The sequence below is a fragment of the Accipiter gentilis genome, chromosome 16 (genome assembly GCF_929443795.1).
Source record: "Accipiter gentilis chromosome 16, bAccGen1.1, whole genome shotgun sequence".
NCBI classification, from domain to species: domain Eukaryota; kingdom Metazoa; phylum Chordata; class Aves; order Accipitriformes; family Accipitridae; genus Astur; species Astur gentilis.
In genome coordinates this window covers 23,283,745-23,311,323 of record NC_064895.1, presented here as the reverse complement: position 1 = coordinate 23,311,323, position 27,579 = coordinate 23,283,745, and the positions used below count along the sequence as shown (strand labels likewise).

Here is a 27,579-nt window from a genome sequence, read left to right as displayed (position 1 = left end):
TGCCTCTGCAGGGGCCTCTGCTCCCCAGGATCTGACAACTCCCCAGAGAGCAACCAGCAGCCGCACTCACCATCTCCAGTTTCTGTCCATGGAAAGCTGAAAGCCCTAACATGTCTCAATTTGCAGAGTTTTAGTGCCACCCCTTGGTTTATTATTACATGTCACCCCATTACAATATTTGCAGGGACCTCAGTTGATTATGCTAGGTGCTGTGCAGCACACCCATGTTTGATCCCTTCATGCAGTCAATGTGTTATCACTCACACAGCCCTTGGCAGAAAGAGCAACAGCCTTAATAACAGCCTTTAACAGCCTGATGCTCTTAAAAACAAGTCAGAAGGGTCTCTCACTCTGCAGCATTTCAGCATACAATGCCTACAATATCCTGGACTACCAGAAGCTGAGTTGTGGCTAAGACAGCAGCAACCCAGGCTGGGGAAACTTCCGCCTCCTTGCAGGCTGCAGCATGGCACTTCTGCTGATGCTAGAAGAAAAGTAGAGCTGCTGCCATGTTCATGCTATGACCAACCACCTCATTATACATCTGCAGTCCATGTCCCTGGGACTGGGGGTAAGGAGGAGGTGAGAACGGAGGTGACAAGGAGGCAGATTTAAGGAAAAAAAAACCCACAGATGAGCAGGTCACTGGAACAACAGAGAGTCAAGGAAGGGAGGTAAAGGAGGAATGCTCAGATGGCGTGTAAAAGGAGGCAGAAAAGTAAGCTGACAAAAAGACTGAGATGAAGGAACCTGGAAGGACAGTGAGGAGAGAGTTAGAGGGGAAGAGTAAAATGGAGGAAAGGAGAAGGCAGCTTTGGAAAGCAAATGACAGTGAAGAACTTGGAGGAATCATCAGAAGCAACAAGGAGAAGGAAGCACAGCACTGGGGACTCTGACAGAAAAGAGGGGCAAAACAGTGAGAGACTTGGGGATGGAGTAAAAGGGTTGCCTGGAGAGAGAAAGAGAGTGATAGGAGAGTAGGAGAGCCTAGAGGAAGAAGAATAGATATGGAAAGGGGGAGTAGGTCAGTGACAGAGACAGGAAGGTGAGGAGATGTGGGGAACAGGACAGGGAGAAGCCTAATAGTACGGAAGAGAGCACGAGAAAATGGGACAAAAAGAAGAGAGAGGAGAGGAAAAAAGCACAGCCAGAAGTCAGTATATTAACCAATCCACAGAATTGTCTTTAAGTTCTGCAAAATCTATCATATGCTGCCAGGATTAATGCAAACTTGGGCAAATTAATTGTCCTATTACTCTGACAAGCTTCAGCCTGCTTTTCAGACATGCTGATGATAGAGCTGACACCACAGAGCAACGAGAAAAGGTGGAGGCTAATCAGTGGTGCTGTGCTTGTTCAGGGAGGAGACATCCCAGTACGCCAGCCATTGCTTTTGGAGGACACCCAGCAAAGTCCTGACCTGACACAGAAGCTTGCAAGATGGACTGATGCAGACCCAGATAAGTACAGTACACCCAACATATCCTAAATGCCAGGACTTCAGCAGGACTGGTTCAGCTCTTTGTCGTTACGTGCAGTTTAAATGCATGGGTCTTTCTCATCAGACCTTTGGAAAAGAGATCGTTTGCTCTCATTAAAACAACACAGCTCCCATGACATTTTCATTTATGGGTGGGAAGCTTGCTTACAGTCTCATAACTCCACCGTGCAGTGGTTTCCACTGACAACAAACCCCTGCTCTATATAAAATACTATTCTATTTCTGGCAGATGACGTAACTGCTCTTATTGCTCTATATATCCACTCCTGAGATGCAGAAAGTTGAGTCATGAGATCTGATACTCAACAGTGGTGTGAAATTCAGAGTAAAACCAACATGTATTTCCTACAGTGACTACAATTTTTGACTACTGAAACACACAGATGTACAGAATCCATGAGCTGGCTCTATTCACCTGCATGCAGACTTAAGAAAAATGTTGGTGTCTCCCTGTTCCCACCTATAAATCTTGATCAGTAGAATCCAACGCCACAAACACATTTCACTCATGCTCTGCCAACTTACTGCAGTACTGCTCTAGCTGAACTCCTGAGACAGGAGATTGCAGTCCACTCCCTGGTCACAGGCTCATCCTTTGGCTTCAGCTGACAGAGCTCAAGGTTTTCCCTCTAAATGGTCCAGCTCAGAGAGGGAAAGCCACCACAATATGATGTCTCACTCTATTCAGACCCCAGCACGTGCTCACTGCACCAAACAGCTGTAACGACGTATGTCACCATGACAGAAGTCCTTGGGAAGAACAAGTTACAGGTGGGGCATATCTGAACTCCAGGCTACTCAACTGAACAGCAAGTAACAACTAAACCCCTGATCTTGTCTGCAACTCTTTGTAGGCAACCCTCTCCATGACATAAATTTACTTCTCATTGTTACCTTCTTTTTACAGTAGTTTAAATAGAGAGAGAGTTGTTCTTCTTTCCTTTTTTCTATTTCTTTGCTTGACTGGCTGTCCATTTTGTCCTCAATTTTCTGCAGCAGTGGCTCTGAAACATCTTCAAGCCATTTCTTGTAAAGGATCTCCTTCTTTCTCAGATTTAAGAAATCATTGTGGCTTAAATATCTGTCCAACTCCTAAGAAATGGAAAATAAAAACCATACAACCTTGTCATGGTTTAACCCCAGCCAGCAACTAAGCACCACATAGCGGCTCACTCACGTGCCCCCCACCCAGTGGGATGGGGGAGAGAATTAGAAAAAAAGTAAAACTTGTGGGTTGAGATAAGAACAGTTTAATAGAACAGAAAGGAAGAAAATAATAATGATAACAATAATAAAGTGACAATAATAATAATAATAAAAGAATTGGAATATACAAAACAAGTGATGCACAATGCAATTGCTCACCACTCACCGACCAATGCCCAATTAGTTCCCGATCAGCGATCCCCCCACCCCAGCCAACTCCCCCCAGTTTATATACTGGGCATGATGTCATATGGTATGGAATACCCTTTGGGCCAGTTTCGGTCAGGTGCCCTGGCTGTGTCCCCTCCCAACTTCTTGTGCCCCTTCAGCCTTCTTGCTGGCTGGGCATCAGAAGCTGAAAAATCCTTGACTTGCTATAACCACTCTGTAGCAACAACTGAAAACATCAGTGTGTTACCAACATTCTTCTCATATTGAGCCCAAAACACGGCACTATACCAGCTACTAGAAAGAAAATTAACTCTATCCCAGCTGAAACCAGGACAAACCCATTGGCCAGCCACATTAAAGATTCCACAGGTGGTGCTATGCAGCTTGGCTGACCTGATCTGACTGGTCACTGCTGCAAGGGCCCTGTTTTCCCTGTGCTGCTCCCTCTCTCCACATCCTACCACTTGTTTCCAAGCTCTCCCTCCCACAAGCTCTGGCATTCAGACTCTAATTTTTTAAGCAGTAGTGCAAGACTGGCAGAAAATCATTCACTTTCTTCCACCAGGTTAGTGAGCTGCAATCACCTCAGAGCACAGGTCTGACAAGCACCAGACTGTGCAAGACAGGCAGCAGAAGGACATTTTCCCTGCAGCAGTGGCAACCTACTAGATCAGATCAGCCCTCCTGCCCTTTATTCACAGGCCCACCATCTAATCACACCCACAGAACAAAAGTTAGGTGCAAACAGGCAAGTCACTACAGACAGATGATTCCTAAGCTCATATTTAGTTACCACTTCAGCCCTATCCCGGAGAAGAATGAGGAGGCCATAAGTCTGTACTTCTAAATTTAGTTTTTCAAGAATACAGACAATTGACATTTTCTCATGAATCACTGACGGAGAGAAAAAACATTGACATGCAGGAAAGAGCACAGCAAACGAGATGAAGAGATACCACTTCTTACCCTCACAAAATAATTTTCTCTGTCCAAGATGCACTGAGCAGAAGCAATGACATCTCGACTTTCATCAGGTGCTGCCTAACAAAACATCAAAAAAACACATGAAGTAAAAGCAGGACTTACAGTAGGAGTTAGAATTACTTTTGAATTCAAAACAATTACTTGTGCTGTTATTAAAGACACATTATACCATAACCCAGCTGGCAGAATAGCACAGGCAGGCAAATCCTTGAGACACTTGCTCTGAACAGTTAGGTTAAATGTAGCAACAGAAGAGTGTGGGGAGAACTGCAATGGGCATGTTCAGCGGGACCAGACCATACACCTCCCTGGCCACTCCTCACCGCGACCGCACCACCACTTGCTCCTTGCCACTGTTGCTCACATATGCCTGATGAAGGCAGCGAGAGGCATCTCTCTGCACCTTCATTTTCAGTACAGATACAGCCACGCTATACAAATAGCAATCAAACAAATCAAAACTATCATGAGGTATTACATCAAGGAATTCATAAAAGTATAAAAGAAAAATAGAGGAAAACAGTGAAGTGTAAGAGGAAAGATAATGACAAAAACCCCTCCAAAGCAGGAAACTGCCTCGCTGCTGTGTCTGCTCATGAATTTGTCTGCATTTTAAATCTCAGTTACTGTTGTGACATCAGCCAAGTTCTCCCCTGGCATCATCCTCATCTTACTCTTTCCGAAGATCAGAATAGGGAGAAATTGTTCCCTGAATCATGAATATCAGGACACTAAAACATGATTTAAGAACAACAACCCTTGCGATGTACTGCTGTTGTCGATTTGGTTTTTAAACAGGTAATTCCTTGTAACATGTGCCTTATTAACTGCAACTCCTGCACTCCGGCCAAGGAGCATAAGCCACACAGGCTGAATTCATCTATCATTTGGGGCTGGAGTCCCTCCAGGCAAGATTAGAGTACACGCAATGGGGCTATCTCCCCTATGATCAGGCAGCACCAACTCTGTGGGTTAACCAGAGGGATCTTGTCTTTATGAGTCAATCAGCAGCTTTTATAAGCAACAAGTTCACAAGGAATTTTAATTCCATGGCAAAATTATCTTGAACAATCCGCTATAAAAAAGTTTACCAGCTTTTCAGCATTATGCTAAAAATTCAGGCGGTAAGTTGCAATACAGGAAACTAAAAGACAACCTGTATTACACAGACCATCTCAGTTAAACTAAAACAAATTTAAAATCTGGGATTAAGCTTTCCGGGACGAACCCTCTGTTCAAACACTGATAGGAACTTGCTTCACTTGTACCAGCTTAGCCTAAGAGAACAGGCATGCAACTGAGTTCCTACAGCTTAACAAAAGACCACATTAGCTGCTTTGGTGTATATGGCACGGTCACAGCCTGTCCTAACCGAGAAATAAGGCTCAGCTAGTGCGTCGTATGATTGCCATCACTTTCAAGTTTGCATTTCGCAAGAGTTGCGCAGATGCTAATACCAGCTTAGGTATCACTAAAAGTTTAAATCTGTTTCAGCACATCCATACTAAATATTTCTACCAACACAAGTCAATCCTCAAGTGACCTGATTTTACTTAGATGTAAGACAGAGGCAGGGCTGAAACATTCACGTTTCATCTGTTTGACCTGCTGCCTAGGTCCTGTGGTTTCCATAGATGAATTCAGAGTCATCCCTGCTGTGACCTTCTTGTGCCATTTAAAAACTAAGCCACGGCCATTGCATTTTTGCACAAGCCTACCATGCCAGTGGCAGCGCAAGACTCAAGGAATGCATCTGATGCACAGAATGGAAAATTAGCCTGCTACTCCCTGTGCTTTGTATTAATTTTTAATCCTAATAAACAGTGTAGTTTCCAGTCATGTCTGCCTTGATCCCATTGACCAGCTCCACACCCCAACAGGCTTCATATCCTGAGATGAGCAGGACGTCCAGACATCCGAGCAAGCAGGGAGGAGACAAGCAGTATAAAAAACAAAGAAAAACAAATGAGAGAGGAGAAATCTAAATTTCTGGCGTGTTTAGGACCCTTTCATCCTACTATTTGAAACAACTGGCATGTTGCATTACACCTGACAGATCTACTTCACATAACCACAGAACCTTTCTAAAGCTAGTACCTTAACAGCACCAGGGAGACATGGCCATCTCTCCTGATGAAAAGAACCCCTAGCAGAACGTACTCAGAACACACATTGGTGAATAGGTGAAAAGTTTTCCTTCAGGATGCTACACGTCTGAAGAATCCTTACAGACCAAAGGAGTGAGGTCTCCTCCAACTGAAGGAGTTCGGTTTCTTCTCCCTGGAGAAGAGAAAGCTCAGGGGGAACCTTATCACAGTATGCCAGTACTGAAAGGATGGCTACAAAGAGGATGGAGGCTCTCTCTTCACAAGGAGCCACATGGAGAAGATAAGGGGCAACGGGTACAAGTTGCATTGGGAGAGGTTTCATCTCAATATAAGAAAGAAATTTTTTACAGTGAGATCAATCATTCTCCTGGAACAGCCTTCATTCTCATGGAACAACCTCCCCAAGGATGTGGTGGAGTCCCCATCACCGGAGGTTTTTAAGATGCTGTTGGACAGGGTGCTAGATACTCTCATCTAGTGTCACTTTTCCATTAAGGTTGGACCAAATGGTATTTCAAGGTCCCTTCCAGCCTGGGCTGTTCTATTAGTCTATGCTTCTAACTGGTCACAAGCTTGTTTAAGGTTTTATGGGAAACTTTTCCACATACCTAATTGCATGGAACTCAATAAAGCTGCCTCAAAAGGATGCAAGGGCTTGATAAAACCCATTGAATTGCTATTTCCAGAGTTCTTCGTTCCCCTTCCCAATAACAAACATATCTCAGGTTTTACAGGACTTTGCAAATAACCATTTTTCATTCTTCCCTTCATACCTTCCATTCATTCTATTTCATTCTTCCACTCATACCTTCACACAACAGAAGTCTTACTGTGTTAGCCAATCTTTGGTACTATTTTTCTTCCCAAAATGTCTACTGCAGTCAAAAGTATTTGCTGCACCACTCTTTGTTGGTGCTGAGGAGAACCTCTGGTAAATGTAAAAAAAGGAAGAGGTCTGCATAAGAAGCCAACCTTCTTTGCAAAGATCAGGTTCTCATCTAGGTTCCACAATCAAGCTACAAACTGGGATAGAATGGTAAGAAGTTCATCTAACATCTTCATACCATGCTGCCTTGCAAACCTTGTTATTTCTGTGCAGGAAGTACAACAAAGCATTCTTGTAGCAGTTCTCGGGAATACTTCAGGATAGGAGGTGGAGAACATTTCACACAGATGAAACAGAAACAATGGACATTGGGATATCCCAATTTAAAGCCATGATTTTAATGATCTGGGCACTCTTCTTTGAAGAAAAAGATACATATAGGTCCAAATCTACCCACTCACAGTTTAAACACCTATTGTAATATCAGACCACTGCTTACTGAGTCAGGAGCCTACTCACGCATACGTAAGACAGGCTGTGATATAATTTCTGAATGTACTAACGCTGCTGACCAGCATTAACTTTTGGGATTCCTCTGGAAGATTCATGCAATACTTGAACACTAGACAGATTCAACCTACAACAAGCTGACAGGAAGGACAGAGCACACACATCTTCCTGTAACACACATTTCTGAGCATGCCTATGAGGGACGGAGTAAAGCACAACGTTCGTGCTGAGGAGGACTCACAAATGAATTCAGGCACATGCCAGGGATGGCATCCTGGAGCACAGACAGACAGACCAGATCACTGTCCAGAACTTCAGTGGTATTAGGTGGCCAGTTCCAAGACAGGAGCTCAATTACACCCAAATATCCTGGGATGCCAGTTATAGATACTGGTTTCATGTGTCCTGAACTTTGCTACATCACAGTAGAATCTACAGCTGAAGGAAGGAATGTTGAGAGTCACTCACCTGCCAAGGCCTTTGCCGAGTGTGTTCCCTCACAGGTCTCGGACACGTAAGTCTTAGTAGCCAGGGAGTCTCTGAGCTATTCACACTACGCATTGTTGGACTAGTCTGGGAGAAACATTAAAACATTCAAAAACATATAAAACTATCGTATAAACAGCAACAACCTAGTTTTCTCACAATTCCCACCAAACAATGAAACAAATCTCTAAAGGAATTCTAACTGCTGATACCAGCAGCATTTTCCTACACAGTTAAGTTAAACAGAGAGATAAAGTATCAGGTGTACAATTACTGTCGTAATTGTCTGTCCTCATCTCCATAAGCAATGGAGAATACATTTTGTTTCAAAGAACAAAGTGATTCACAAATTATTCCAGAATGCTTGTCAGCTTTGAAAACATTTCAGAGTTATCAAATTCCACCTCCTGACTTCTACTTCTTTCTTCTGTGCCTTTTTCAACTACATAAGAGTCAGTTTCAAATTACTGCTACATTCCACACTAGGGATGGTTGCATTTTAGTGGTTTTTAAAGACAGTTCTACCAGATGAACCTCATGCTGAAGCACTAAGTGAGCTCTAGACAGAAAATTCCATCTCCTCTTGTTGTGGTTTAACCCCAGCAAGCAACTAAGCACCATGCAGCCACTCACTCACTCCTCCCACCTCCCAGTGGGATGGGGAGGAGAACTGGGAAAAAGTAAACTCGTGGGTTGAGATAAGAATGGTTTAATGACTAACGTAAAATAAAATATAATAATAACACTAATAATAATATGATAGTAATGAAAAGGAATATCACAAAAAAAAAAAAAAAACCCAGAGAGAGAAATTAGACCCAAGAAAAAACAAGGGATGCACAATGCAAGTGCTCACCACCCACTGATGATGCCCAAGCAGTGATCTGGGCCTTCCAGCCAACTCCCCCCAGTTTAAATACTGAGCATGATGTCCTATGGTATGGAGTATCCCTTTGAGATAGTTGGGATCAGCTGTCCTGGCCATGCTCCCTCCCAGCTTCTTGTGCACCTGCTCATTTGCAGAGCATGGGAAACTGAAAAATCCTTAACTTAGGATAAGCGCTACTTAGCAACAACTAAAACATCAGTGTGTTATCAACATTACTGTCACACTAAATCCAAAACACACTGTACCAGCTACTAAAAAGATAATTAATTCTATCCCAGCCAAAACCAGGACACCTCTATTGTACGTGTACCAGTACATTTGGATCAATTTATAATAGAGACAGTGGAGCCACAGAGGCAAAATGCTCTTTACAGCAACCTCTATTTATTTCAGATTCACTGGAGACACACCGCTTCCAGCAAACAATGTGTACACAAAATTACTCGGGTAGAGATCGGACCAAAAGAAAAGCTTACTTCTGCAGATACTGACCTCCACACTCTTCAATCAGATGTTTCAGCTATGAAAAAAACCTGTTCTTCAATTATTTTTGTCAACACCTAGTTAAAAAAAAAAATCTACAAAGACTCTCTGAATCAGGTATTTGTACAAGATAACATTTTTTTGTACAAGACAACTTTTAAGAGTTTACTCTGTCCAACCCAGCACTTCAGTGATACTATGACTCCCAACTGACCTCTCTAGACTGCAGATTCGAATCTCTTACCATTGGTTCAAGGTGAAGTCTTTAATCTACACTTTATTTGTTTCATTTCATATTCCCTGCTCTTATGCACTGATAGACACATTTGCCTGGGTATTCCTTCCTCCTCACAGAAATGCTTTCCTGTCTTTTCTGACTGAAAGAGTCAGAAGCCACAGGAAAACATAGGTCAGAAAGGACCTCTGGAGGTCATCTGGTCCCACTGCCTGCTTGAAGAACAGCTAACCTCATAGACAAGATTGCTCATGACCTCGCCCAGTCGAGTTTTGAAAACTTCCTTCCTCAAATTTGCAAGCTCCTATTTTTCACTCCAACTGCATCTATAAAAGAAAAACACTCACTTCTTCCATGTAATCCAAGACAAACCAAAGCAAGGAAAGAAGCCAATGTAATGCACATGGTATCAACGACTTTCTTCCCTCCTGCATAACTTTGCAAGATATCTGTTCTTTCATCATGCACAAAGAAAAATAACCAATTTGCAGTGGAATAGGTGACAACATCCCAATCCTCTACTGTCTTTTTTTCAGCCTTTGTAAGACAGCTTCCAAACCCAGAAATACATACTAGCCTTAGCATTGTGGCAGGCTAGCGGGCACTTCCTCTAACATGATTTCCTGCCTTCTCTGTACAGAGGAGACAAAAGACACAGAGTAAAATAGGGGCTTACAATTAGGACACTACTACATGATTTGGAAAGCAGGTACGCTGCCTATCTCCATCTGGAAATGAAGATTTTTTTTGTCTACATGTGCCTGTGGTTTCTGCAGTGTTGTGCCTGCCATGGAGGCTGGTGTTCCCTGTGAGAAGTCCCCTGCTCTGAAAACGATCTCCCCTTTTTCCAGACGGCCCGAGTCTACTAAGCTTCAGGGAATGCTGCAAAGCATATCTGACCTCGTGGTCTTTGAGGAGCAGGGAAATGACCCTCACAGTTTATTCTTCATCCTGCAATGACCGATTAAAGGAGGCTGTGCGCTGCATTACCTACATGGATAAATAACAGCAAGCACACCCTGATTAGCACTGAGCTAATTTCTGATAGAAAATAAACAGGCAAACAGGGAGGACTGAAGAACATCTGGATACTTGAGGTGCTACAAACTTGGTATTAGACAAGTCAACATACTTTCCTATGAGCAGTATATCCTACCTACCTGCAAAGGTGCCACAGGCTCCTGCTTCAGGCCATCTTTTGCAGATTTCCTTCCACTCAAAGCAGTTTTGTTCTTCGGAGATAGAGATGCTGTAAATCCCTAGACAAGCTTAAGATGAAGAAAATACGTATTTGTATCGTTTTTAAGTTTACAGGACAAACAAACAAAAACCTCCACTAGCCTCATTTCCACCTGTTTTCAGTAACTACTATTAAGACTCCATCCATCTTACAAAGAAAGACCGAGCCCTTCTGTGAGCACAAAGCAAAGGAGATATTTGCTGTCATCACAGAGGACTGGGAACCCAGGAGAGACAAAACAGAGCAAACATAAAAAATCTGCCTGCTGTAGCAATCTGCTTTAAAGAAATCACATGTGGTAACATCTTTAGCTGCAGATTTTTTTTTCCCTATCTTAATAACTAAAGCTGCCACTTAATCTTAATCCTTTCTTTTTCTGTTTTGTTTGGACTCTTGCTATAAGATGCCATCTTTCCACGGTTGGCAGAGGCAGGGGCCCACTTATATGAGATACCAGCTGTTTTGCCAGTCTTAAAACTAAGTTTAATCATGTGTTGGGACAGAAACACAGTAAAGGACTTCCAAAATTTGAACAGATAAAACAAGATTTTAAATTAATCTCACAGTTGTGTCCGCAAATGCTAAACCTCACGAGCAGGTTGGCTGTTCTGTATTAGGACATTTGTTTTACTATGATCAAACCTGAGAATAACCCTGCCTAAAATTTCTTGCTAGATGTACCTGCATCCTGCTTTGCTGTCAGCAGTACAGCTTTGTATCAGTAATTTTTTTAAAGACAGGTTTCTCTTGCTTCATGAGTCCTGTTCAGTACAGCAGAACATTTTCCCCCAACCACCCATCTGCTAAAATTCACACATGGTCTCTGCCCAAGCAGGAGTCTTTGCAGTAGTTTTGAGAAGACAAATTTTAATCATTTCTGTGACAAAAAGTAAGTATCCTCACACGTGCCTCAGTCCTCTCAAAAGTCCCTTTCTGACAAAAGCCTTTAAGCAGGCCACACCTGTAGCCTCACATGTCAACGTCTGTCACCCTCTGCAAGTACGGCTGGCTGCCTTTACCGGTGGCTTGGTCCCAGCTGATTCCCTCAGGTGCCAGGACAGAGAAGGAGGAGAGAACCAGCCTCTAGGGCAAATAGGGCAGCTCTATGAACAGAACCTTGCAATCTGTGAATGCTAAGCTAACAGATAACGTGCCACCCGTCCAGAGGGCCCACAGGCACGGCCCTGGCCCCTCCACCTCGGAGGCAGCGATGGGGCCAACACCAGTGAGAGGGAAAGGCCGGCCCCCCCTCAGGGCCGCAGGGCCCCAGCCTGCCCCGCACCCTGCCCAGCCCTGAGGCGCGACCCACAGGCCCGAGGGGAGGCGAGGGCAGGCAGCAGAGCGCCGCGCACCTCCCCCCCCCCGCCGCCACACTCCCGTGCAGGGATGCCCTCACCGGCTCCAGCGAGGCTCCGGGAGGCTCCAGGGGAGGCGGAAAGCGGCCGCGGCGGGACTGACGGCCACGCCGCACGGCGAAGCCCAACCGCGGGGAAGATGGCGGCGGCGGCGGCGGCGGCGGCGGCGCCCCCCTTCCGGCACGCACATCGATCACACCGCCCCTCCGTGTCCTTCCGCCGGAGAAAATAGTCCCGGCCCTCCCTCCCCATCACCCCCAGCCTCTCGGGAAGAGGAGGGGTCGCCCGTGGGGACAGCGATCCGTCTCCCCGGCTGCAGGGCCAGCACCCACCGGCGGCCGTCCCGGGCGGAGGCGGGATGGAGGGCACGGCTGGATCCCTCCGCGCCCGGCCTCCCAGCGTCTTTGGCTGCCATGGCAACCCGAACCTGGGCGCCCTCCCTCGGGCTCCGTCGCCTTCCCACCAATCAGAAAGGGAGAGCCTGGGTGAGTGAGCCAATCAGGAGCGAGGACAGCCGGCCTCCAGGGCAGGTGAGAGGCAGCGCCGCCGCCAGCGCCGAGCCGAGCCGAACGGGGCCGAGCGCCTTCCCGCGTCCGTGAGGTAGAGGCCGGGAGACTACAACTCCCAGCATCCCCGGCGGCGCGTGGGGCATGCGGGGAAGGCGGGCGGCGCGCAGGCGCAGTCGGGCTCCCGAGGTTGCGGGTTGTCTCGGAGACGCCTCAGGCGGCTCCGGTGGCGGAGCGGGCCGGGCCGGGCCGGGGGCTGCTGGTACGGACGACGGGGCTGCCTCGGGCCGTGGCCGCGATGTGTGGCCCGGGAACGGCCTGGCTGGGGGCAGAAAGCGGAGGGCAGCCCGAAGGGAAGGCCCAGACCGGCCGTCTGCCAGGCTTCTTGGAGCGCTTGGGACCCGGCCTCGAACCCCTCACCGGCATGCCTCATTCCTTCTTGGTTTAAAATTCAAATACACCCTCATTGCTCAGGAGTTAATAATAAATGCTCTAGCTTGATGTCTTTATGACGGGCCGTTTGCTACGCCGCTTGATAAGCCTGATAGCTTGCTTTATTTGCGATATGAATGTCATTTCCAATACCCTCGTGTAAAATAAACCCTTCCAGGTTATGTAGCAATAAAGCCACAAGCTTTATCCAGAGTTAGTTTACTAAATTCTATTACAAGATTTCATACATTGTCGCGTAATACTGACTTTATGAAACTCAAAATTTAAGTACGATGTACGATATGGCTGTACTCTAGTGATAAGGAGATACCAGTTTTCTACTAATTAATTACGATTTGAGCACAATGGCACGAACAGAACTGTCGGCCTGCAAGTTTTGCCAGCACCTAGTAGCTGGCCAGGATTGAAGTAAACAAGATGCCTACTGGCAATTCTCTGAAGATTTAACGGACATTTAACTTCTCTTGTTGCTGCTGATGCAGACAGCCAGAGATACCATCACATGAGAGAAATGTAGGATTTATCCCCAAGCAGCAGCCCAGTAATGTCGCACTGACCCAGAGGTCTAACAACCACCATGTTAGTGCTGACTATTTAAAAAGAAAATAATTTTTGCTTTGGGCCAAGCCTGGCCCAGAAACCAACACCCACTCCCCCCACCCCAATTTCTGCTCTGATCTGTTGGTTGTAGCAAATTTTATCTTGTTTCTCAGTGTTTTCACTGTGGACTGTTTCCTCAGTGAGAGGAAAATTAAATGCCAGGAAAAAAAGAACCCAGAAATACTTACACTATAAAAATGTAACTAGACTTTTATGGCCTTCCTGATAAAGGTAACTGTTTTCCTGCTGGTCTGTTCTGCTGCTCTCTTGTTTTTAGGATTTTTATTTTGTTACATTGCTTATCTGAGGCCTAGCATTACTTCTGCTGAAACTCCTAAATCCCACTTGGAGGAGGATCTGGTTTCCAATAGAAAGGGAAGGGGAATGAACACTTATACATCTATTTCTTTTTACAGAACAGAAGGAAAATGAACCAACTCCAGGCTTTGCTGAATGACAGTCTTATCAGAACAAAGCATGTGGAAAACGCAGCTATCATCAACATAAAGGAAAGAAAAGTCTGTGCATCAACCTTTGGCTTTAATGTAAGATATCAAAGAGTGTACTAGGAAGTGAGAGCAGAGGTGGAAACTCTGGGAATCTAGAGCACAAAGTAGTGATAACAGCAGGGAGCACAGAGCTCTACTAAATACACTTGCTTCTTACAACCTCAGAGATGGAGTTACAGGGGTGCAGCCTAGCTGCTGTGTTGAGAGGCTAACTTGTAAAGTTGATTGCTAAATTCACATCTTTGATTTTTGGAAGAAAGATACCATTTAACTGGCATTTTCAAGGAGTCCTTTTTAACCACTTAGCACTCAATGATTCCACCAGTAAAGCAGGTGTAGGCAGGTCCATTCTCTGGCACTGAGACCTGCTGGTATGGAATGTGGCATGCCCATACTATAACCCCTAAAACAGTGTGGCTGTACCAGGTTGCCTATGGGGAGCAGTCCTGGGCCATTCTAATATTGTAAAATGTGCCTTGGAATTGTTTGGGAAAGTGTTTGCTGGCCCAGGCCAAAACTCTACCTGAACTGGTCTGACAGTACTCAGAACTGCTCCCTGGCACCTGAAATTTGCTGGTATAGTTGTAGCTTATCTGTTTTCATTGTCTGTCAGCTGATAAACAGCAGAGTAGCAGCACTTCTGATCATATTATATGGTAAAACTAATACGCACTCCCTGACACAGTCAGAACTTTCTAGTTCAGAAATGCTCCCCATACCACAGTCATCCTTATGTCATTGGAAGGTAACACTTCCTCTCCTAATCCCCATGATACCAGCTCTCAAGCATTTCCAGGCAGTTTTTCCAGGGGTACATATTGCTATGCTTAGCATGCTCAGAAGAATGTGTTCAGAAGATGAAGCTTTTGTTAAGACAGCCCCAACCCTGGGGACAGATTCTCAGCAGAGAGAGTCATCAGTCCTCTAGTGACATCATCTTTAACATGTAAATGATCTTTAATATAAACCACAGTTTTTAGAGATGCCAGCCTGCTGGCTCTTTGGCAAGGCAGATGATTATGTGCTGAGGTCCAGAGCAAAGTCCTCAGACAGTGTAAATTACCATCAGCTCCACTGACTTGAAAGAATTTCAGGCCAGAAGGGATCATTGGATCATCTCATCCAACCAGCTGAATATAAATCTGCCAAACCAGTGACCCAGTTACACATATACTGAGCCGCAAGAGCTCATTGACCTGACCAGATTTGTGACCTGTGTAGACTGCTCCATCGAGGTGTGATGATCTGGTCTGGACTTGCTAAAAGTTACACTTTCCCATTGAAGACTAAGAATATTTGAAATTGGCATCCTTGGTTGAGCTCTGCGCAAGCCCAGGGAAGGCTGTGTCCTACCCTATATTGCCTTTCAACAGAAGGGTCCAGTCACCACAGGGCACATTGCCTACCTAGAGAAGTGTCACTGAGTAATGGGACTACACAGATAGTAATCATGATCTATGCTGATTGTATCAAATGAGACTTTAAAAATACAGTGGACTGTACAGAAACTATGTCTAGTTTCAAAGCCAGGCAGATATTTTTTGGTAATTTTTTTTTACATCATAATTTTAAGTGAACTATCAAAGACAGTAGGAGGGTGGAAAGCAGTTCATCATTGCAAAGACATGCATTTTTGGTCCATAACACTGTGTTGTATAACACAGGTGCCACCAGAGAATGCTTTAAACCTTATCTACGCTTTCTATGAGAACTTACTGCAAGTTAGAAGGGGAGGACTCTACTTCAAGGAGAAGTACTATAAATGTGTCCGCGCAGATAAGCATTCCATCTATCTTCAAAACGTACGTTGACAAGAGCTGTGGCTATCCTGAGAAATCTGGAGACTTCCCACTTCCTTCCCTCGCTGCGTGGTTACATGAATACCATAACATGAGCAGAAAGCCTTCACATGCTTCTTTCTTTCTTTCTCTCCATATCACCTTCCCAGCAGGTGTGGAATGAAATCGATGCAGAATACAAAAAAAGTGTCAGTGTATAATACAAATTTGATAGGTAACGCCATTCATTTCCCTAACAACAGCTATAGGGCTTGTCATGTTCTCCTTCAAATCAGTTCATCTTCCTAAGCTGAGAAAAAACTACCACTTCATTGTTTTTCTGGGATGGTTTCTTGCCTCATTAATTAATTAATTAATTAGGTAATAGAAGGGCCTGGCAAGCCCACAGCCAGAATAAGGTAGCAGGACCAGGTAACTGCGTCAGGGGAGAGAAGAGACATGGGTGAGCAGGACCTTGTTTGACAGCTTACTCAGCCTGTGGGACTCCAGCCTCAGTAATTCACCTATGAAATTCAGAAACAGAAACTGAGAACATGGCTGCATGCAGCCATGCTCGAGATGGCAGAATTTTGTTACTACTGCCAAGTCACACATTGTGAAGTAAATACATCCAACTGGCTGTTACTGAGGTCTTCTTAATTCTTCCTCTCCCCAGTAAATCTATCCTGAAATGAGCTAAGCAACTTGCAGAAGAAGCTGAGCAGCTCTTAAATTTGGATCCTGTTTCAGAAAAATGCAGTACTTTGCAATGTCTTTTTCCATTCCTTATTACACATTGGTGAGGCAGAGTTTGGGAGGCAGGGTTCATAAAATACTGGGCGTGCTTTCATGTAAAATGCTATTTTATTTGCGTTTATCAGTGCTTTTGCATATGATGTTAAGCACTAGGATAACACTTCTTCAAAATGCTCTGCAATAAACATTAATCAATGGAAGTAAGAACAGGCAATATAATAAAGCATTTGACTGACTTGCTTTAATAGTCAGCAGTCTTCAGAACATTCACTGTCACTGTTTGCCTGCATCCTGGCTTAGACTTTAAGACAGTATTTGCCTCCCCCCCCCAAAAAAAAAACCCAGGACTATTGGCAAAGAAAATGCCTGTAATTGGCCCACACTGTCAGGCAATATATATACCTATGTATTTTTTTAGAACCTTGTAACCTTACACCAATTTTCTGTATTATCTAGCCAGATGGAGGCCTGATCATTGTGAAGACAAAGACTTTCATCCTGGTTGCTACTTACAGAGTAGGCATGTATCCCAGTGTGTGTGTGGAAGCTGTGGAGAAACTAGGTAAGAGAAATGGCTGTACCTGTGTTCCTGCATGCCGGCATCTCGCTGATTAGCTCTGCCCTTACAAACAGCTTCAAAAATCTGACAAACTACCAAATCCTGTAAATCCGGCAAACTGAGCACAGACATGGTTATGGCTCCAAGCTAAACCCTCTCCAGACATCACAACCCACTGCGCTCCAAAGCCTCCATGGGCATGAAGAGGTTGCTGAACTCTCTTTCCTTGTCTGTTCTGGCACACGTTTTCTGTTAGTTACCCTTCAACAAAATGGGACCTGGCAGTCACATTTTTTGACTTCATATGCCTAATGCTGAGGTCTTAAGCACACTTTTGTAGAGCACCAGCTTTGATACTCTGTTTCACAGCCCACTTCTTCAAAGACACGAGTTCTCTAAAGGTTTCAAACTTTCTCTCTCTGCCTAGTCTCTTGGAGAAAGCTGGAGTCTCTTTTTCTACATGCAAATCTTGAGACATCATGAAGCTAGTTTCCTTGCCTCACAGTAACAAAGCACCTCTTCTCTAACAGAAGTGCCCATTTCCTTCCCTCTCCTACTTAAGTTCCCTTTGTGTGAGTCCTCTTAAGTTCCTCTCTCTTGGGCTCAGTGTTTTAGGGACTTAAGTGTTAACATCTATCTCTTTGTTCCCCATTTGGGAATATTGCAAAACCCAGCCCTTCGCAGCCCAGCTGCAGAACCCCGGTTGCATCTCAAATGTAGCTTTCCATTTGTGTGTAGGTGCTGACAAGGATTAACCACTCTTCATTAAATTTTGTCTGGGAGTTAAATAACAGAGTTACACATCTTATTGATGTAATATATGGCTGACTCCATATCAAGGATACAATCATTTTGTCACATCATCCAAATGGATAAAATGCACAAGAGCAGATTCCCAAAATAGCCTTGATTCTCACGGTAGGGGTAACTGTAAGGAATTTTGAAGGAATTTTAAGGGTGTTTCTAAGGAATATTTTGTAGAGCAATAAGATTCAACTTCATTTATGGATATGCCCATCTCCTTTCACTGAAAAGGAATAAAATTGTAGGCCCACTGTGCTCCTAGCTTTTGTTCCTCATTTAGGTGCCTAAAAGTAAGTAGAATGAATTTGTGTTTTGGGCCATAAGCTGTTTTGTCTGGAATGAGCTACAAGACTCTCAGTAACAAATCCTTCATCAAACCTTTTTCAAAAGGCTTTTACAATTCAAAAATCTATGATCAAGAACAGGATTTTGGGAGGCTATAATGCAGGTTTTAGAACAATCTTGCCTGCTGGATCTTCAGAAAACTGGTTCTTGGCTGGTGGGTCAGTGCTTGGTGCCAGGCTGGCAGAGACTGGCCTCCACTGCAGCCTCTCCACTTCTTCACACTTCACAGCCCCGCACTGTGTTTAACCAAAATGCATCTCACTGCAGACAGGCCAGGAGAAGAGGGAAGTGGATTGCCCATGGGTTTTGGATCTTTCCTATGTTCATTTCAGCCTCAACTATCAGAGCAACCTCAGGCTGCTTTATGTTATGTTCTGCTTTCTCTAGTTCTTGGCCATTGTTTTTGTCAGTGTCTCGTAGCAGGTTGAGCACAAAACCATTGTACCAGCACTGCACTGCCTAGAGAGCCTCAATTTTCTTGTGCTTCAGACATGATTCTGCCTCATCCTTGTCGTAATTAGCAGCTGTGATGGCTCTGTTAGGGATAGGTATTAAAGATCGTTGTCACTGACATGCATGGCCAGCACATTAACTTCAAATGATATGAATTTTGGGGGACATTTATGTGCTGGGCTATGAACTGAGGAACAGACAGATTTCCCACCCTGGTAGCATTAATAGGAGTTTTTAATCACTGGGTCAAAACAGGTATGAAATACTACCAAACCAGAATGGTCCTTCCAGGTACAGAGTGTTTTCAAGGGATTGCTTCCATCTAGGGCAGCTTTAATGAGGCTTTCAAAATCTAAGCATTGGGGCTTATATTTTAAGCTAACTTAGACTATCTTTATCCTAGTCTTTTCCTGCAGTACTACAAATGGAGCTCAAGCAGATCCAAAAGGTGCCATTGTGTTATTTAGCCCCAAGTCTGTCCAGCTGCCTCAGTAATAAATTCAGGAGCCATATCACAGTTGATACCAGCTTCTTTGCTGCCAGGGGAGGAAGGCAGAAAGTGTAAAGTTTGGAGACTGCAAAAAATGTCAACACTTGCAAAATCCTGTAACCATTTGCACACAACTTATCTGGTCTTGCAAATAGTCACATTGTCCATAACTGGCCACTGTTCTGGAGTAAAGTCTAAGGTCTCAGTGTTTCCAGTGCCAGATCTGCAGCAGTTTTGACAATGTGTATTTTCTGGGGTTTATTCTTGCTGTTCTGGATTATTTCTTCGCAAAAAGAAAACAAAGTAGCTTTTCTCAGCATGTTACAAGAGATTTCTAAAAATGATTTAAAGTGTTCAGTGTTTATTCTTTAAAACAGATAATACCTCATGAATATAGGTATTAGTATTTTCAATTTTCAGCTAGCAATACAGCTGTCTTCTTTCGAGTACAGTATAGTCTGAGGTGGATTTGAACTTAAATAAAGCATCTTCCTTAAAGCAATCCTTTATATGATTTTTATCATTGTTGATTTTTCAATTTTTTTTATTTATTTCCTTGTATCACAGCGGACTACTTTAGAGAAAAAGGTAGCTGAACGAGTAGAAATCTTGAACTTCATCAACCTCTGAAGGACTGCTCATGAGGAAATAAAGTGTAGAAGTTTGAAGCGCTATCCAGTTTAAGCAAGAAACTACTGCTTTACAACATTCCAACTGCTGAGTTTCCTTCTTTTTTTTCAAGAACGCTTGAGGACTGATTGCTCATAAGAGGACTACCCTATGCGTCTATCATCTAAGTTTCTTAACTGAATTGAAAGTAATGTCTTCAGGATTTGGTTTAAGATGCTCTGCTTAATCTTTCTAATGTTGTCTTTTAGCCTGCTTCCAGATAAGAAAATTATTAATCTCCCTAAAAAAAGAAACTTCTCTCACAGCATTAAAGCTATGCTAGCATCACAGACCCAAGGGACGAAGGAAATTGTTACATTAACATATTTTCAGATTGTCCTGTACATCTTTCAGTATTACAAATAAAACGTTTTTAACATGTCCATTTGAATTGTAATTGATTAAATTGTAGTGGATTGCAGAGTTCTGTGAGGACTGGGGAGGAGGGATAACGTCACTACCAGGCTTGAATCAGACTGTGTGTACTGTAAGACATCAAAGAATCCACATTTGACTGAACTCATTACTGCACAGGGGACAGCTGAAGCTCTGCCTACACCACCAGGTAAAGAGCAGTCTCAAGAAGACCAGGCTCCATGATCTTTTTATCTGCAGAAACAAACTGTTAACTCTTTTGAGTCATTTGAGAACAAAAGAATTTTTAGCTACATGTGATTCTAAATTAGTTTAGTTTCAAAGAAGAGTTTAAAAGTCTGAATCCCAAACCCTCAAAATCAATAGGAAAAAAATCCACAGAAGAGTCCCACACATGGACAGACATACGATTTATAAGTTTTAAATACTCGGAAGTGCCAGTTTTATTCCATGACAACTCTCAAATACTCAAGAGCTGTCGACTAGGACATGGAAAAAAGGCATGATCTGATCCTTCTCCCTCTGGGGGAAACAGCAAAGCTCAACAAAGAGGTGCGATCAGGCAGCTAAAACATCAGGTAGAAATGCAGCAGGCCGACGGACGTGAACCAGTAAACTTTGAACATTGACATCTCATGGGAACAAGAGCACAATAAAGCCTCCTCGGGTGGATGTATAGCATAAGGACTGTCACAGCTCACATGCCCTTAATGCAACTTCAGTAAATCTCGTCTGCACTACTCAGAGTTCAGAAATGAAAGCAGCAGTCCAGTGCTCTGCCCGAGAACACGTAAATAGGCACGTATCCGGCGGATCGGCACAGCAGAGGCATTAGACCAAACCTCCCTGTGTGCTGGGGGAGAGCAGCAGATCTCTACCTCAATGACGAAGGGGAAAGTAGATTTCTGCCTCAATCCGTGGAATAAACCAGGTCCGTGGGTAGAAATAATGGTGAGATGTACTAATATTTCTGACTCTGCTCATGTCTGTCCCTCCAAAGTAAAACACAACCTCATCCTGTTCCACCCCTTGACTTGCTGGGGAATGGCTGATAGCGAGGGCAGAGCTGGGAAAGGAGGAACTGGGATCAGACTCTGTTCCCAAGGAGAGGCTGGGTTCGTTCCTGGTGCAGAGAACATCCTCCCTTCTTTACAGGAAAAAGGTGAGTCTCAAATTGTGCTCAGAAACCACATAGCTTCTTTAAATTGTTGTTTTGGGCCACTGCTGGCAGATCTGACAATCTGAAGTTGTTGCACTTGGTTGGAAACTTGGTTTTCAATTCCTGCAGTTTTCTGTGCATTTGAAAGCGATGTGGATATTCGGATCCTCACTGTATTTTTTAATTTATTTTTGTGGGTCTGCTTCTAACAACAAAGACAAGCATTTATAAAAATGCAGGTTAGTAAACTGTGTTGGAAGAGGGACAAAAGCTTCTTTTGCATCTTATTTTTAATTGACTAAACCTGGACAGTTAAGAGAGCAGAAGCATCTGTTACAGGGTGGTTTCTGGGTGAGCTTCCCATGAAATTTTTGTGCTAATAGATAAATTTTGTTGGACTGGATTAAATGGTTCAGCTGAAAACAACAAATAGACTGCCAGCCTCTGAAAGAAAAGCCTTTGAGTTACATTTTATATGAATAATTGGAAGTGTTTATTCACTCACTGTAAAACAGCCACAGAGCACCACCCCGTGGGGATTTACATTCGTGGGGTTTCAAGGTGTTTATCATTCCGCATTTGCAGTCTTATCACAAATAATTAAATATGCACTTAGCTTTTCCTGTGCAGTTACCATAATGCAAGTGATTTTTACAGAGGGCATGGTGGTCTATCACACAATGCTGTTTCCTTGAAGAGGCTCTGGCTTGCAGCCCACCCTGCGCACATCTGTGGGTGGCACCCCTATACCATGTTCAGTATAGTACCAGTTCTTGGGAAGTAACACAGTCATTCCCGTTGTGATTCCTTCTTCTTCTCATCTCCTTCCACCCAGCACCCGGGGGCAGAGGGAAGACTGCTCCAGATTTGATTTTGCCAAGCGGGAGGAGGCTTGACATCTTGGCCCATCTCAACAACTGCTGGTGCCAAAAGCAAGGAACTGTATCTGAGGAGTTACTTGAAATACTCCTGCAGCAGTGGGACCCTCTACCAGAGCAAATCAGGCACACAGGAATCACCTGCTGAGGCAAGGGAAATAAATAGTAATTTTTAAAACCATTTGTTATCTTTCATTTGCGCTAGGTCACCATCGTGCCTTTGTGTATCTTCAAGTTGTCATCCATGGGCTGAATCATAAAGCAGCACTTACGTGATTTTAGATGTGTCAAATAAAGGCTCTTTCTGCTGAGGGTTTTAAAATCCCATTTGTGTCTACTACTTTAAGGGCCTGTGTCCTTTAGTCAGTTGAGCACTGGGGCCCTAATCATGCAGAAGTCGAGAGCAAAGGATGTTGCTTTAATTTGTGTGTTAATTTTACAGTTAAGGTGGGTGGATGGTCAGGGCTGCTGGATCCACTCACAGCTCTGTGCAGGGTTAAGACCTATGAGGATGCAAGGTGATCTTCATGGTTTGTCAAATGGCTTTTGCAACAATATGTTGTGTCCCAGTGTTGATGTATTTCATTGCATTGTAACTCCTACGCTTTCTCAGGCAGCCCTCCCCTCTTCTACCGTCGACCCGTGTCACAGTTTGCATTGTCCATCTGCAGAGTGGAGTCTGTGGAGCTGTCGTTACTGATTACTGAGATTTTCCAGCTGCACGTAAGTGTGCCTGCATTCATGCCAGGTTTTTTGGTTTTGTGGGTTTTTTTCAGAGAAAATGTTGGCAGCCTACTTTGATTGCCCAGGAGGCCCAGAAAATCTCTATGTGAAAGAAGTGATGAAACCACACCCAGGAGAAGGAGAAGTTCTTGTGAAGGTCTCTGCCAGCGCTCTGAATAGGGCTGATTTACTCCAGGTACATGTATGTTAAGCAGATTTATGCACCTGAAAACTATACCAAATTTTCAAGCCCCTACCTGAAGTCTTGACAAATCTGAAGAGTTAAGAGGTTGGGCCTGGTGAGCATTTGGGTGGGGGACTTCAAAGGGAATGTTCATAGGGCTGAAAGAAGAGATGTCTGTTGATTCAGCAGATAAATGTTTTTATCTGGGTCACTGCAATGCTGGGGTGGCATGGAAAGGTAGCTGCCTTTCAAGAAAAGTTGTAAAACCAAAGCTCTGGTCTTACTAGATGCTTAGACCTTTCTCTGGGCATTTGAGATGAACAAGAAATGTTCCACTGGCTCAACTGGGAAAATCACGTTCAAATTGTTAAGTCTGAGCTGCTTTAATTTGAGCTGAAAGCCATGCTTTGCAACTGGAGACCATAATACCTCCCCAGCATGGATTGGCCTGGACAAAGGGGACTCGCAACAAATTGAATTTGCACACAGAGTTTTAAGAATAAAACATACTTAGGAAACAAGAGGTATTGCCAGAGGATAGAAGATCCTCAAATTACTGGAACATTTACACAGTGCAAAATTAGGATTAAATAAATAGGAATTTAGGTTGGAGGCACGTGAACAAAATATCATAGGTCATTACACTCATTGATGTGTGGCTTTTCCTTCTTTGCCCTCTCTCTTCTTTTATTTTAGAGGAGAGGGAAGTACCCTCCCCCCAAAGGAGCAAGTGATATTTTAGGCTTAGAAGCAGCTGGGAGTGTGGCTGGGCTCGGACCTGGCTGCAAGGGCCAGTGGAAGATTGGCGATGCAGTGATGGCTCTGCTCTCCGGAGGTGGCCAGGCAGAATACGTTACAGTACCCGAAGGCTACTTGATGCCAATTCCCAGTGATATGACTTTTATTCAGGCTGCAGCCATTCCTGAAGCCTGGTTAACAGCCTTTCAGCTGCTGCATTTTGTAGGTGAGAGGCATATTTGCAAGTCTATCCTACCAAAACAGCCTGTTTTCCTTTCTGTTATGAAACCTCTTTCTTGTCTCCATCTGAATGCTGTTTGCCTTTGAAGAACCTTTTCTCTGTCACCTCATTCACATGGGTCAGAATCCAGTATGCCAGACCCAAACCCTGGAATCTTGACCACATCTCCCCAGTCACAACTTACTCTGCTGATTGCATATTTACAAGGAAGGATATGGAAAGATGGTCAGTTTTTTGTCTACATTTCTCAGCTTGAATGGCAATTTCCATTAAGCCTAAACCCTGAAATAACTTACATGTTCTCCAAATAACTGAAAACGCATCTTACTTCTAAAGATTTGACTTGCTGCAAGCGTGACCATATCATGAACTTTCCCACTAATTGCCTGTGGATCTACAGTAGACAATATCTTCTTGTACATTGTTTCATAGAGACATTAATTGTTGGTACAATCTCCTCTGAGCTGATTTAAAACAGACATAAGTTCACACTCTTTGTTTCGAAAACGTGCTATAGAGGCACTAACAGTAGCACTTGCCAGGGTTTTCCTCATTGACAAATAGCCGCCTTCTACCCTCTTCAGCAGTAGCATCTAAAAGCTCCACTAAAGAACAGGGGTTACAAACAAGCAACTTTCCTCACTACCTGAAATGCAGACTCACTTCAAGCAGTGTTGCTTCCTGGGGGTCTGTGGTCAATTAGGACCATGCCTCCAGGACTACTCGGTGCCTCACTTCCAGTAGCAATCAGTGGAACACAAACAAATGCGTTAGGGCAACCGGTAGATGGTAAAATGATAGGTAGCACTGGTCTTTAACGTTACCCAGCACTTCTTATGTTTCTCCATTGTTGAGTGTCTGATTTCGCAGTATTAACATCCTCCGAGTGTGTTTTCTGTTGGCGGCAGGGGATGGTCCTGGTATGAAAAGGCTGACTGCACTCACCTAAACATCTTGGTCACAGATGCCCAGAACTGGACAGGGCCAAGCTAAAGTCATTCCACTGAAGCTGGTGAAATAGAGCTCCTGTTGGTACACTGTGAGCTGCGTTAGTGCTGAATTTGTTTCTTTTATGAAGGATATGAAGATGTAAACAAAGCCCCCTCAAGGGCATCTCTTTCAGCTTCCTCTTCAGTATTTTACACCCCGATCATGTTTTAATCCAAAGGTGATGCCAAAAGGGTAACCATTTCACTTATGCCCTCCTTCAGGTAAAGTACAGAAGGGTGAAAGAGTGCTGATCCATGCTGGAGCTAGTGGAGTTGGTATGGCAGCCATTCAGCTGGTGAGACTGGCAAAAGCTATTCCCATCGTGACAGCAGGAACTCAAGAGAAACTGAAAGCAACAACAAACGCGGGAGCAGCTGTGGGGTTCAACTACAAGAATGAAGATTTTAGTGAAAAGGTCTTGGCATTCACCCAAGGTAAGAATTTCTATATGGAAGACGCTGTTACAGTTGAGGAGGAGTGTGTACCTCCTAACGTGTATGCACATACACTCAGTTTCAACTGCCACCTTAGTCAGTGAAGGAGCAGACAGTCCTGACCCTGTTAGCCAACCTAGCATCCTGTTCAGCCCAAGAATGTATCTTTCCTTAGTTTGACTGCGCTCTCTTTTCTGCATGGACTCTCATTGGCTTCAGGTTCATTTGGGGCATAAATATTGTGCCTGTGTTATTGTTGCCTCCACAAGGAACTGTGGGACCAAATCCTTGCACTTGTCTTTGTAAGTATTTGAATATGGGAACAAAACTTACTTCTCTTACTGTTAGAAAAATTTAGCTTTTCTAAGCATTTGGTATGGTTCATGACAGAATCTGCATCTGGGTATCTATAATGATTCTTTTTTTGTGCCTGATTCTAGAATTCCTTAGAAATCATTGTGATTTTGGTAGAAAGATGTAAATAACTGCAGGATTGATTCTGTACCTATAAAGAATAAGGTTTTAGTTTTTCTTGAAATTATTCTACCTTTAATGCAGCTCGACTACATTGCTGAAATCTTTTCTGTTTCTACTTGAGGTTCTGGAGTAGATCTTATTTTAGACTGTGTTGGTGGCTCATACTGGGAGAAGAATATCAACTGTCTGAGTACTGATGGCCGGTGGATTATTTATGGACTACTGAGTGGAGGTGAAGTACATGGAGATTTGCTTGCAAGGCTGCTTTCCAAAAGAGCAAGCATCCATACAAGTCTATTACGATCACGAGACAAGGAGGCAAGTAATGGCTATGAACAGTGTATACAGTTTGATCTTAAAATCGATGATAGTTTCGAGAGCTTTCTTTGGATACCAGTGTTAAAGCAGAATCTAACACATCATTACCAAAAAAAGCACCACCTTGAACTGTTACTACATGCTCTGGAAAACACTGCAAAATTAAGTTACAATTTCCCTTTCTTTATCAAATGCATCCCTTTTAGAACTACTGAATCAGAGGAATGATACTTAGGACTTTTTAACGTACTTAACGAGTGCCATAATTTAAAGATTTGGCCTAAGAAGAAACAAAACTCAAGTGATCAGGCAGCCTGACCGAGTTGGGGAGGGGGGGAGGGGGAACTTCTATTAGATCATTTTTCAAGGTAGAGACCAAGGCCATTTGGATGCCCAGAAATTACCAAGGAAAAATCACTTTATGTGGAAGATTCTCAAGATATTACAGTATAAGACAGCAGTGCAGAGCCCTAGGATACATTCCATCCATGGCCTAAAATGTAATATTCTCTAGAGCTTTTATCAGTTTGAGTTTAGATGGTTCTGCACTGATCTTGTACCACTTGCTTTGGAGAATTTAATTCAATAAATCTACAAGTTTTCTTCTTGTTTGCCATTTACACCTGTCAGATGTTTGCATGTCCACCTCACTACAAAAATGTCAGGAAGTGTCTCCTTGAGAACTGTGCGCATTTTGGATGCAGTGCTTAGAGGTACCTCTGTGAATGAAATGATTGGAAATGATCGTCAAAATGCTTTTTTTCTTCAGTATAAGGAACGCCTGGTGAAAGCCTTCACAGAAGACGTGCTACCGTATTTTTCTGGAAGAACCTCCCCTCGCCTCCAACCACTTCTCGACAGTGTTTACCCTCTGCAGGAGATTGCAGAGGCACACAGGATCATGGAAGAAAACAAGAATATTGGCAAAATTGTCATCGAAATGCCTGCTTCGTCTTAAAGAGAGGCCTACTGCTGTAGTTGTTTGGGGGACAGAATCGTTAGGGGTGTTTGACAAGCTGAGAATCTGCCCTTTCTGCTTCCAAATCTGGGATGATTCGCTGTGGGAGGAAGCCAAAAAGGAGTGGTAAAGCAAAGCCTTACAGCACACGTTTAATAAAAACGTTCAGGCTGCAGCTACGGCACCGT

The 27,579-nt window shown here is 43.8% G+C and overlaps 2 protein-coding genes across 9 annotated transcripts in view; one reads left to right on the top strand and one right to left on the bottom strand.

The window, feature by feature from the left end:
- Positions 1 to 12,457, bottom strand: part of FAM228B (family with sequence similarity 228 member B) — a 17,674-nt gene extending 5,217 nt beyond the window's left edge. The window contains exons 1-6 of one of the 5 annotated variants that reach the window (XM_049818477.1): positions 12,327 to 12,457; positions 10,560 to 10,667; positions 10,300 to 10,389; positions 7,775 to 7,879; positions 3,845 to 3,919; positions 2,396 to 2,593 (exon numbers count right to left, since the gene is read on the bottom strand). In XM_049818477.1, the coding sequence (XP_049674434.1) occupies positions 2,396 to 2,593; positions 3,845 to 3,919; positions 7,775 to 7,867 (366 nt within the window). In that variant the 5' untranslated portion in view covers positions 7,868 to 7,879; positions 10,300 to 10,389; positions 10,560 to 10,667; positions 12,327 to 12,457. Of the gene's footprint in view, positions 1 to 2,395; positions 2,594 to 3,844; positions 3,920 to 7,774; positions 7,880 to 9,157; positions 9,242 to 10,299; positions 10,390 to 10,559; positions 10,668 to 12,035; positions 12,155 to 12,326 lie in introns of those variants that run through there. The other 4 variants (XM_049818475.1, XM_049818472.1, XM_049818473.1 and 1 more) reach the window with 4 other exon arrangements.
- TP53I3 (tumor protein p53 inducible protein 3) lies at positions 12,357 to 27,579 on the top strand. Of its 4 annotated transcripts, XM_049818470.1 has the most exons (9): positions 12,357 to 12,524; positions 13,970 to 14,098; positions 15,727 to 15,864; positions 17,053 to 17,158; positions 23,105 to 23,247; positions 23,932 to 24,199; positions 25,426 to 25,638; positions 26,237 to 26,433; positions 27,203 to 27,579. In XM_049818470.1, exons 1-9 carry the CDS (start codon positions 12,408 to 12,410, stop codon positions 27,389 to 27,391), a joined length of 1,500 nt encoding a protein of 499 aa, XP_049674427.1. In that variant the 5' UTR covers positions 12,357 to 12,407; the 3' UTR covers positions 27,392 to 27,579. The 4 variants fall into 4 exon arrangements, with proteins under 4 accessions (XP_049674427.1, XP_049674425.1, XP_049674426.1 ...); XM_049818467.1 differs by lacking the exons at positions 12,357 to 12,524; positions 13,970 to 14,098; positions 15,727 to 15,864; positions 17,053 to 17,158 and adding exons at positions 21,325 to 21,453; positions 22,286 to 22,477; XM_049818468.1 differs by lacking the exons at positions 23,105 to 23,247; positions 23,932 to 24,199; positions 25,426 to 25,638; positions 26,237 to 26,433; positions 27,203 to 27,579 and adding an exon at positions 19,815 to 20,262.